Source organism: Piliocolobus tephrosceles, chromosome 13, assembly GCF_002776525.5.
Source record: "Piliocolobus tephrosceles isolate RC106 chromosome 13, ASM277652v3, whole genome shotgun sequence".
NCBI lineage: Eukaryota > Metazoa > Chordata > Mammalia > Primates > Cercopithecidae > Piliocolobus > Piliocolobus tephrosceles.
Window position 1 is genome coordinate 33,303,637 of NC_045446.1, and position 13,082 is coordinate 33,316,718.

At 34.9% G+C, this 13,082-nt stretch overlaps 1 protein-coding gene across 1 annotated transcript in view; it reads left to right on the top strand.

Annotated features, from left to right (window-relative positions):
• DCDC1 (doublecortin domain containing 1) overlaps positions 1–13,082 on the top strand; it is a 445,002-nt gene that overhangs the window by 227,984 nt on the left and 203,936 nt on the right. Inside the window, exons 14-15 of the mRNA XM_031936696.1 lie at positions 2,929–3,063; positions 5,585–5,703. Of these exons, the coding sequence (XP_031792556.1) occupies positions 2,929–3,063; positions 5,585–5,703 (254 nt within the window). The remainder of the gene's footprint in view (positions 1–2,928; positions 3,064–5,584; positions 5,704–13,082) is intronic.

Genomic DNA, 13,082 nt, shown 5'->3' on the forward strand with positions numbered 1-13,082 from the left:
AGCAAAATTGTAATGGCCACTTAAAGGACCTATGTGTATAAGTATTTAAAAGAATAAAAGAGAATTTTTTTGATTCTCAATAAGACTTAAAAATGGTTTTAATGACATATATGATAGTATGCATTTAGATACCAGTCTCAATCTAAATGTTCTTATACACATGTGCACGTGCATGTGTGTACATGGGCGCATACACACGCACATACATATGGCATGTTATGTTGTAGATTGTCAGAACACTTTCTTTTCTTAAATCCCAGCTTTCATCATTCTTAACTTCCCACCCTCGTTTGGTTTAAATCTAAGCTATCAAATTAATTCAAAAAGTGAAGTCACAGAAGAAAAATGTAATGGCCATTGTCAATTTTAAGCATATCAGAACACCAGACTTGGCAGGAATCTTTTTTTTAAATAATACAAAATAAAACTAAGTTAGTGGGCCTTGCTGTGTCTGCTCTATGTGGAATCACTTGGGAACTGTCCAGCAAAATATCTCTTGAAGAACAGCATGGTGTTAATACTGGGTGCCAGCCCAAGGCAAAGACAAAGGACCCCTTCACTCTTCACCAATAAGCCAACTGTTAAAAGATTAAACCATGTTGTGGAGATAACAAGAATGTAGGGGCTGGCAGCAGGTGCTGTACAAAGAAGCAGTTGGCTGTATGATTCTTCTGTCTGACTAATTTCAGTCAAAACAATCTTCTGCCGAGTTGCAGAGGGGAGTTTTGAGTATGATGGCAACTTGGAGTTAGGAGGTTGAGTAAGACTGCTACTTTAAATGCTGAGTCCTGTGGCGAACGGATTAGTACAATGTAGTTTATCATTGTTCAGAAACTGTGGGGATTCCCCGCCAGAATCCAGGCACTGTAAGCACTGTAAGTCAAATCTGCTTATGTGGTGATGTTGCTATATTTTTTAAAATTTCATTTTCACATGTAGGAGTCTTATAATGTTTTCTTCTCTTGAGAAGTGACTTTCATTATAGAATAACTACCACATATATTAGTTTTATCTTTATGATAGTGCCTGATTACACTTGTAAATTTTTTTGTTTTAAATCATCATTGAATTTATGCATTTAAAAAAATAATTTGGTATCCAACAAATATCTAGCATTAGTGCAGATATAGAATGGATGTTTTAGTGTTAGGAAATAAATTGTTATTGAAGCAACATCATTTATTGGGTTTTAAATATAAATTGGTATATTCCTGTAAGCATACACAGATAAATATTGGTACTAAAAAACCTAGAATAATTACTCAGTGAAAGTGATCATATAATTTAGGAGATAAAATTTAGTAAGTATGAAGTAATAGAATTCCTACAAGTGATGTGAGTGCCTACTAATTTGACAATCAGGTCTAAGTGAGCAATGCTAGAAGGTGCACAACACCTTTAGCATATGTAATCTGATAAGGAACACAGGAGAAGTGGATGCAAAGTCTCCCCCTTCAGTACCCCCTGTCCATCCCCACAACTCTCTCTAAAGTCTCAGCTCATATTTGTTTATTCTTAGGAGATTGTATGAACTCCCAGCTATTTTCCCTGCCTTTGATGTCTTCATTCTACAATCTGTTACCCTCTACCTTTACCAGATCAACCTTACTGAAATCTGCAGTTAGCAAGATAGTTTTGATTATTAAAAAGTCAGGAAACAACAGATGCTGGAGAGGATGTGGAGAAATAGGAACACTTTTACACTGTTGGTGGGAGTGTAAATTAGTTCAACCATTGTGGAAGACAGTGTGGTGATTTCTCAGGGATCTAGAATCAGAAATGCCATTTGACCCAGCAGTCCCATTACTGGGTATATATCCAAAGGATTATAAATCATTCTACTATAAAGACACATGCACACGTATGTTTATTGCAACACTGTTCACAATAGCAAAAACTTGGAACTAACCCAAATGCCCATCAATGATAGACTGGATAAAGAAAATGGAGCGCATGTACACCATGGAATACTATGCAGCCATAAAAAAGGATGAGTTCATGTCCTTTGCAGGGACATGGATGAAGCTGGAAGCCATCATTCTCAGCAAACTAACACAAGAACAGAAAACCAAACACTGCATGTTCTCACTCACAAGGGGAGTTGAACAATGAGAACACAGGGACACAGGAAGGGGAACATCACATACTGGGGCCTGTTGGGGGATGGGGGGCTAGGGGAGGGATAGCATTAGGAGAAATACCTAATGTGGATGACGGGTTGATGGGTGCAGCAAACCACCATGGCATGTGTACCTGTGTAACAAACCTGCATGTTCTGCACATGTACCCCAGAACTTAAAGTATGAAAAAAAAAAAAGAATGCTTTCACTGGCTCCCTACTGTCCACCTGACTCCATAGCTTTACACTTGACACTTTCTACAGTTTGGACAAATTTACTTTTTGAGTCTACCTGCAAATCCTAAGACTCATTGATTAAGCTTCCTTGCCTTTACTTGGAATACCTTTTTATTCTTTATTATTCCTGTCAAATTGTCCCCATCCTTCAAGGCTTGCTTTACCTGTTGCCTCTTCCAAGATGCTCCACCTTTAGGTTACTCCAGCAGAAATGAACGTACCATTTTTTCATGCCTGTAATACTGCTATTTAATCATTCATATGGAGCTTATCATAAAAGGTGAGTGGGGAGAGAGAGAGAGAAATTGCCTCTACTCTGTTGTATGTTTCTTTGGGTCAGGAAAAAATATTTTATAATATTCCACACCACACAGCACAGGGTCTTGCATGTTAGAGTCAGTGCTCAACAACTCTTGATTGAATTGAATTAAAGGGGATTGAATGCTACTTTTTGAAAAGAGGTATCGATCAGAATAAATAATGTTCTAGGATAACTTATTTTGGGTAAGTGTATTGAGGAGTTTGACTCTTAGACTATGAGTTAAAAATGCATACTTCTTTTCTTGATATAGGTAGATCCCAATATTGTCCTTCATGCCTCTGTTTCCATTGGAAAGTGGAGTTTCTCAGGCAGTGAAGCAAGCAGCAGGAGTCAAATAGCGCCTTCGATCCTTTGGTCTGCAGCCAGTGTGTGGCTGATCACCAAGGTACCTAAGAGTGTCTGTTTCCCCTGAGTGACCTCCGCTTGCTTGCTGGCTCACCGCACTCGCTGGCACCCAGTGCTCTCATGCACGTGAGCATAGAAGTGAAAGCGTGATAAATTGTTGGCTGTTATAAATGCTATCTCTGCTGTTGGTATTGCCTAGCCCACAGGACTTATGTAGATTCTCAAGTGAGCATTCAGTTCACTATCAGACATGCTGCTCATTAGTTTATACCTCACAGTGTATTTAAATCCAGCATAGAATTTGTCTGTAGTCCACAGACTCGTTATTTTCGTGAGATTTGTCTGAATGTGCTTCTACTCCTAGATCTTCATTTTGAATTTTACCCCTCAGCTTTCCTGCCTGATAGATTCCCAACATATACCAGCTTTGCATATCGTCTTAGCAAGGACATAGTTTTAAAAGAAATCCCTGAGTATAAACATGAACAGTTCCTGTGTGTTGGTAATATTTAATCTTTTTCACTTTATTATTTATTGTACTATTGCGTATGACTTATAGAAGAACATAGAATTGTCCTTTTCTTTCATCTTACTACTGCAGTACATTTTGTAAATATGTATTTATGTTGAAAAGAGATGGTACAGTTCACAATTATCCTTCCTGTATCTCCCTTTGCCCCCTCATCACAGACAATTTTGCTACTTCTTAGCACTCCTGTGAATGTGAAGTCACCCAGTGAGGTTTGCTGGGGGGAGGGAAGATTGACACTATTTTCTCAAATGAAATGTTGAATTGCCCTTAGCTATTGTTCTTTAAAAGATAAAAAAGAACATGTAGAATAATTAAGACACAAAGGTACTAAGACATTATTATTTATTTCATATGTCAAAGCATAGTAAGTTTACATGAGCTATTCCTGAAATCTGGATTTCCAGCTGGAGGCTATGTTAACTATTTGCCCTTTTTACATGATATTTTGTTTCTGATTTAATAATAATAACTTCTCCACTTAGTTGAATACTATATGTCAGACGTTACATTAGGTACTTTATTCACATTTATTATTTCATTTAATGTTATAAGAACTGTGCAGATTTTTATTATACAGCTGAAGAAACTGAGGTTAGTAATGGCAGAGGAAAGATTCTTGGTCTCTTTGACTTCAGAACTTTCATTGTAATATAAAACATTCCTCAATATCTGACTTGCCTGTGAGCATAATGGAAGAGTTTTAGTCTCAGCACTGCCACTGAATAGCTGTATGACAGCAGACAAGTCACACATGTTATCTAGGCCTTAGTGTTCTATCAGAACGAGTTGGACCAGTTGCTATGGAAGGTCCATTCTCAGATACCATATTCTTTAATTTCATAGTATCTGTTTCTAGAATTTCATGATAGTCAAAAACATGTACTTGTCTAAAATTTCCTCAAAAATAATTGGAATGCCTACCAAAAGAGTATAGTTTTGGAGTTATTAAATAATTGAAATCTCTTGTGTGACATTGGGAAAGTTACTTAGCTGCATTGAACTACTGTTTTCTCTTCTATGAATGACATTAGTCGTTCCTGTTTTGCACAGTTGCTGCGAAGGTGAAATGAGAAAGCATGTGTGATGTTCAAGCATGGTGTCTGGTATACAGAAAGTGCTTAATAAATGATGGCTGCCTTTCCTCACCCTAAGCAGTTCTTCTTTCTGTGTAGACAAGCATGGTCAAACAAGGATTTCATTCAGTGCTTATTAAAACCAATTTTTTAAAGAAATATTTTTCCTAAGTCATCAGTCATCATCATGTTTCTTTTCCGCACTACAAACACAAGAAATAAAGTATATGCTAAAAAGGAAACAATTCTGAAAATTCTTTAAGATTGAACTCTCTCTTCATGTTTTAAAACTAAACCTTTTTACCTGTTAAGAGAGAATTTTACGTGCCATAAATCTCCAGTAGATGTAGACAAATTTCTCTGTGGTTGTCACTTATAAAAAATGTTGTATTGACTCACTAAGTAAGAAAATGGTTAAATGGCCCTTCAAGCAATACTCCCCTTTAATTTCCTTGGCAGGAAATCCTAATATTTAAAACAAAAGCAGTTCACAAACCACCTTAAAATGTTTAACCCATGATATTTAGACCCAGAGTAAAACTTTAAATTAATACAAAGGTTAAGGATTTGTTTCAGTCTTTTCAGTTCACTGCACTATTTTTTTTCTGTGTGTACATATTTCCAGTAAGCTCTGTAGTTATAACTACAGCAAGTGACACGTGATGGACCCCAAATTGCTGCACTGTGAAATATGCACAGAAAAAAAGACAAATGAAGATATCAAGGTCTGTTTTATTTTGCACTGAACTGTAAAATGCCACCCTTGTTGGACAGAAGATTACTGATTCTGAGCAGGGCTCGCTGACTGCTAAGTTGTGGGTAGTGTTTCACTTTCAGCAACTGTTAATATCCAGGGTTATCCAGGCATAATGACCTCACTATTTGTGACACATTGTTGAATTTTCTGGTTCTTTTAACTTATTTAGACCTTTCTCCCCCTCTCTATTCATTGGAAGACTGGAATGATCCTGAGTCGAGCGATAACTCAGGGCTGCCTGTCTATTGGTCATCCTATCAGAGTCAAGGCTGCTGAGGGAACATCACTAGAAGGATATAAATTAATCCTACAGAAAAGGTAATGCTTATGAGTTATTTAGCTCAAGATAATAAATGCTAATTTCAAGAATTCTGAGCAGTTCAATTGTGATGCCTCCTGGTTTGGATTGAATATTCATTCAATGTTTAAATTTGTGTTCATAATAACAATATTAATTTCGGAATCTAAAGTAAGCTTGAAAATATATGCCAATTTGTTTGGTAGTGTTTTAAAAATATTTTAAAAAGTGAAATGTTGGCTTTCAACATGTACCTATGTTCTAGACAAACTGCTGCTTTACTCTATAATTATTATAACTCATTTCTTTATATCCATTTTGATTGCTAATTAACAAACTTAAATTTTTGTGTGTATTCTTAACCTTTTTTCCATCTTCTGAATATAAAATATTGAACTGTGAAAGAATAATCACAGAGACCAAAAAATGCTGGCTTATAAGGGACCATAAGTGTCCTTCATATTTGTTTTTTTCTGATTTAGGAAGATACAATAAAGGAAAACAGATTGAGGAAGAAAGTTGATTTATTGCCAAGAGTCTCAAAATATTGTTTTCTAATCACTTTCTTTTTTCGTGGTCTTTAGTTTTGATATTTTGTTTTCACTTAGTGTTGAAAAAAATGATTTCTATCATACTTCAGGACTTAAAAAGCCATTACCAACGACTTCTGGCTAGATAGGCACTTAGGATGTGCTTAAGCTGAAATCATCAGAGAAGTTGATCCAGCTGTAAATACAGAAGGGAAATTTTCTCTAACCTGCAAAGCAGATATAAGGATATCATATAATGATTAAGAATGTGATCTACAGACTCAAATTCCCAGGTGTAGATGCAGGCTGCACTGCTTACTCTAACAACAAAGTGTCTAAGCCAGATGCTATTCTCATATCCTTAAATTGCATTGTCAAATTTTATCCTTACAACAATCTGATAGGATAGGTATCATTATTATCTTTACAGGTGAGGAAATTGAGATACAGAGAAGTTAATCACCTGCTCAAAACCATACCTACTAAGTGGTTTGGCAGGAATGCAAACCCAAGCAGTCAGGCCCTATAACCTGAAAGTAGACACTTAGCCACAACACTACACTGCCTGTCAGTTAAAGTCCAGTCAAACAATTGCCAATGAGTGCCAAGTGTGGTAGTAGATACCTTAGTGAATAAGCAGGATACATCACTGGAAAAACTCAGGCAGATGGGAAAGATGGTGGCTTGGCATTATGCAAACTCTCCAGTGCTAATAGAGTCCTAAACACATAGTTCCTAAGTAGTGACAGACAACCCTAAAGCAAGTCTCAGTTTGGTATGGAGCTGTACGCAGACTGGTTAATAAGATTTCTGAAGCAGAATGAGTTCTGTAAACTAGAGACACGTTGAGCATGAACTTGCAGTGCCAATGCCAATGCCAATGCGAAACCATGGAACATGGAGCCAGAGATGCTTCAGCCCATTTAGTCCACAGTTATGCTAAAGAGAAAAATCAATCAATTGTAACTGACCCAAAAATGACACAGATGATAGAATTACTAGATGGGACATTAAAAGAGTTGTTTTAACTGTATTCTCTATATTCAAGAAGCTAGAGGAAAGATTGAACATGTTAACTAAATACATGGAAGATATAAAAAAACTCAAATTTCAAGAGATGAAAACTGTAATATATAAGACAAAAAATATACTAAACATTGCTAATGCCAGATTAGACAATGTGGAAGAAAATAGCAGTGAACTTGAGAAGATAACAAAACTATTCACAAGGAAAACCGGAGAGAAAACAAATACTTAAAAAAAAAAAAAAGAACAGAGCATCAGTGAGATGTGAGAAAATTTCATATGGCCTCATTTCTGAGTATTTATAGTCTCTGACACGTTAAAACAAGGAACAGAAAAATATTGGAGGAAATAGTTCTGAACAATTTCTATGTGCAAAAATGAGAGCTATAACCCACTGATTCAAGGAACTCAACAAATTCCAAGCACAAGAAGCATGAAGAGACAAAACCAAGGCACATTATAATAGAATTGTTTAAAATTAGTGATAAAGAGAAAATCTTAAAAGCAGAGAGAAAAGGCATGTTATGTACAAGAGGATCTAAAATAAGGCTGACAGCAGATTTCTTGTTGGCAACAATGCAAGTAAACAGACAGTGGAAGAACATCTTTAGAATACTAAAAGAGGAGGTGGGGAGGAACCTGTTAATTTAGAAAACTTTTCCCAATGAAAATGTTTTTCAAAATTTAAGGCAATATAAAGACCTTAAGATATTCACAAACTGAAGAACTCATCACCAGCAGATCTTCATGATAAGCAATGTTAGAGAACATCCTTCAGGCTGAAGAAAAATGATACCAGATGGAAATATAGAGCATTGGCAATGGTGACTGTATAAGTAATATAACAATGCTACTAGGCCTGGCATGGTGGCTCGTGCCTGTAATTCCAGCACTTTGGGATACTGAGGCAGGCAGATCACTTGAGCTCAGGAATTTGAGACCAGCATGGGTGACATGCTGGAATTCCATTCCTACAAAAAATACAAAAATTAGTCAGGTTCAGTGAAGGTCCACAGCTGTAGTTGCAGTTACTTGGGAGGCTGAGGCAGGAGGTTGAGGCTATAGTGAGCCGTGATTGCACCACTACACTCCAACCTGAGTAACAGAGCAAGACTGTGTGTCAAAAACAAAAAAAACCCCACAACCCCACAGTGCTAATTATTTTTGTCTCTTTAAAAGATAATTGGTTGTTTAAAGCAATAGTAATAATAATAATATATTGTGGAGATAATGTGTAGAAATAAAATGTGTGATGGAAATAACACAGGTGCCACTAGGAGAGAAATGGAAGAAAGATTTTTTATACTATTTGTGAAATGATGTGATATCAACTGAAAGTAGATTAAGTTAAAATATATAATCACCTAAGCAATTATTAAAATAATAGAGAGTTATGGCTAACAAGTCAAAAAAGTAAATAAAATGAAATATTAAAAATAATTAATCCAAATCAAGACAAAGAGGAAAAGAGGAACAAAGAACAGAACTAGAAAATGAATAACAAGATGGTAGGCTTAAAACCATGTGTATAAATAATTGCATTAAATATAAATAATCTAAACACCCCATTTAAAAATCGGACATTGTTAGATTAGATAAAATACAACATCCATCTATATGCTACCTACAAGAAATTAACTTTAAATATAAAGACACAAATATATTAAAAGTAAATTCATGAAAAATATATACAATGATAAAACTAATCCAAAGAAAGTAAGAATGGGCATATTAATATCAGATAAAGTAGACTTCAGTGAAAGGAAATTGCTAGGGATAAATAGGGCCATCTGATGATTAAGGGGTTAATTTATCAAGAGAACATAATGATTCTAATTTTTAAAAAATGACACAGCTTCAAAATACCTGAAGTGAAAGCTGACAGAATTGCCAGGAGAAAGAGAAACATCTAAAACTCTAGTGAGCAACAATAATACCCTGTTTCACAATTAACAGAACAAGTAAAAAAACCTGTAAGGATATAGATGACTAGAATAACATTACTGAGCAACTTTACCTAATTGATATTTATAGAAAAATGCATTCAATAACAGCAGAAGAGGCATTTTTTAAAGTGCATGTAGCATGTACCAAAATAGTCTATATAATGGCTATGAAACAAATTTAAATAAGTATAAGAAAATTCAAGTAATATAGAGTGTGTTCTCTGATGATAATGGAATTAAACTAAAACATAGCAGAAAGTTTTCTGCAAAGCCCCCAAATATTTGAACACATTTATAACAAACCCATGAATCAAAGAAGACATTAAAATGGAAATTAGCAAGTATTTTGAACTGAATGAAAATGAAAATACAACATATTAAAATTTGTGAAACACTGCTGAGGTTTTCAGAGGGAAAGTTACATAAATGCCTGTATAAGAAAAGAAGATATCACATCAATGGTTTCAGCTTCCACTCAAAGAAACTGTAAGAGCCAGTCAAATACAAAATAAGCAGAAGAAATGGGATAATGAAAGTTAAGAGTGGGAATCAATAAAATAGAAAAAAAATTAGAGAAAACCAATGAAATTAAAAGCTGGACATTTTTGAAAAGATAAAAGAAAACCAATAAATCTCTAGCCAGATTGTTCAGATAAAGAGAGAGGACACAGATTACCTGCATCAGCAATGAGAGATATCATGCAGTTATTAAAGGGATGATAACGGAATATTTTGAACAACTATGTGCCAGTAAATTTGTCTTTTAGGTGATAAAGACCATTTCCTTTAAAAGACACCAACCACCAATGCCTACTCAAGAAAAAATGGGAAACCTGAATAGTCCTACATCTCTTAAAGAAATGGAAAACCTTCCTACAAAGAAAATTCCAGACCCAGATTACTTCACTAGCTTCACTGGGAAATTCTGCAAACATTTTAGGAAAATTAATACCAACTCTACACAATCTTATCCACAAAAGAAATAAGAAGGGAATACTTTCCATCTGATTCTAGGGGGTCAGCAGTATCCTGATCACAAAACTTGATAAAGATATTATAGGAAAAGAAAATCATAGACCAGTTTCTCTAATGACTATAAGTACAAAAAATTATTAACACGATTTTAGCACATGAAATACAACAATTTTTATAAAAAGATGTATCGTGAACAAGTAGGGTTTATCCCAGGAGTGCAAGAATAACTTGACAATAATTAGCTCAAAATGATCATATACCTAAGTGTAAAATCTAAAACTGTAGGTATTTTAGATGAAAGCATAGGAGAAACTATTTGTGACCTTCCATTAGGCAAAATATTCTCAGATGTGACACCAAAAGCATGATCCACACAAATAAAAATTGACAAGTTGCACTTCAATAATATTAAAAATTTCTATTCTCTGAAAGACAGTGAATGAAGAGAGAATGAAAAGACAAGCTACACACAAGGTGCAAATATTTGTAAATCATATATATTTACAAAATACATATACACACACAATTCAAGAAAACATGGGGGGATACATGATTTGGAGAGTTACTTTAACAGGGCAAACATACAATTGGCATATGAAAATATGCTCAACACTATTATTCATTAGGGGAATGCCAAATAAACTTACAATGAAGCATCACTACATATTTGTTAGAATGTCTAATCCTTAAAAGATTGACCATACCAATATAGGTGATCATGTGGGACAACTAGAACTCTCATAAGTAGTTAGTGGAAATATAAAATGATTTAGTTACTTTGGAAAACAGTTGATACTTTCCTAAAATATTAAACATTCATCTACCTTATGACCTAGCCATTCTACTCCTAGAAATTTATGCAAAGAAAATGAAAGCATACCACCATACAATGAATGTGTACTTTGTTCATGTATAAATGTTCACAGTGGCTCACACATGTAATCCCAGAACTTTGGGAGGCTGAAGGGGGAGGGATTACTTGAGACCAGGAGTTTGAGACCAGCCTGGGCAAGGTAGTGAGATGCTGTCTCTATAAAAAATTAAAAATTTTTAATTAAAAAATTAAAAATTTTAAATAAAAAATTAAAAATTATCTGAGCATGGTGGTGTGCTCCTGTAGTCTCAGCTACTCAGGAGGCTGTGGCAGGAGGATTGTTTGAGCCCAGAAGGTCGATGTGGCAATGAGCCATGATTGCACCACTGTACTTCTCCCTGAGTGACAGAGTGAGACCCTGTGTCAATCAATCAATCAATCAGTCAATCAATTGATCAATGTTCTCAGCAGCTTTATTTCTAAAAGCCTACAGAAAAAAACTAGAAATAACTCAAATGTCCATCCCATCCATAGGTGAACAGATAATCTATACAATAGAATACCCAGTAATAAAAAGGAATAAATTCTTGATATATTCAACAATATAGTTGAATCTCAAAGTAATTATGCTGAAGGAAAGTAGAAAATAAAACAAAAAAGTACATATTGTTTGATTCAATTTATGTATAATTTAGAAAATGCTAACTACTGTAGAGTAAGGGAAAGCAGATCAGTGGTTGCCTGCAGATAGGAAGATGAGGAAGGGACAGGAGAGAGAGATTACAAAAGGGCATAGAGAAACTTTTGGAGTGATTCATTTTGCATGACAGATGTGGATATGTTCATTATTCTGATTGTTGTGTTGCTTGAAAAAGATGTATACATATTTCAAAATTACAAAATTTTACACTTTGAATATGTGCCTACTAATTGTGCAATATTGTGTGTCAATTATTTTTCAATAAAGCTGTTTTTTTAAAAAAACTTAAAAACAAGAAAAAATAAAAATGATAAAGAATGACTAAGTGGTTACTTTAGAAGGAGACAGTGAGAGAAGGCCTTTCTCAATGGGATAGTTGATCAATGGCCTAGGTCAAAATGGCAGGTGATTGGAAAGTTATGGATAACTTGATGGGCATACTCTTCATACCCAGGACTCTCCCTAGGCACGCTGGATACTGAAAGTACTGCAACATCTCATCAGCTGATCTAGTTTTAGTCCGTTGAGGCTAAGACCATTACTTCAGTGGGCTAAGACCAGATCAGCTGATGAAATGTTGAGGTCTACTTCTACTCTGGTCAAGATTGTCATGGAATTGAGTGGGCTGATCTATTGCCTATAGAGGAGAAAGTTTGGGCAAGAAAAGAGATGTTCATGAAACAAGCAAACAAAAATAAGAAAAGATTTTGTTTAATCTAGAAAAGAAGGAAGGGAGGGAAGGAAGTACTTAAGTTGAAGGCAAGTTGTGTTAATACAAAGGCATATCATCCTAATTGTGTAGGGATCCTCCCTCCTGCTCACCTTTTAACTTGCCTTTATCTGAAAAGCGAAATCCAAGGTGGAGCCAAAATAGGAAATTTAGAACACTGGAAGTTCACAATGACTATGAAGTTATACTTCATTTTAGAAAGCAGGAAGGGCCAAAATTTTTAGAGTTTACCTCACCTCTGGGTAATTTCAAATACGTTTATCTTTTCCAGGACATCTAAAATGACTGTGTGACTTTTTTTTTTTTTAAGATAACCGTATTTTATTATAAATAACAATAAATATCTTCATGTGACAGCAATTTCTAGAGATAAAAATTTTCTTTTTCTAAGTAGTATTATATGATTTTAACAAAAGCTATGAATCAAGACATAGCCTTTATATGCTAGAAATAATAGAACTAGTACTTAAAGTAGCAATCTGACAACTCACAAAGAATATTATAAACATATCATGCCTCATTAGTTCAATTATGTCTCATTTGGTGTTAATAATCTTATTCTTATTCAATATAGCAAGTGCTTGTGCGTATTTTCCCTTTTAATATTTTTTTTTCTGTCTGTGCATCTGAGTGTTAATTGATGAAAGGTAAACCAACAATGTCTTTACCAGGTGACCT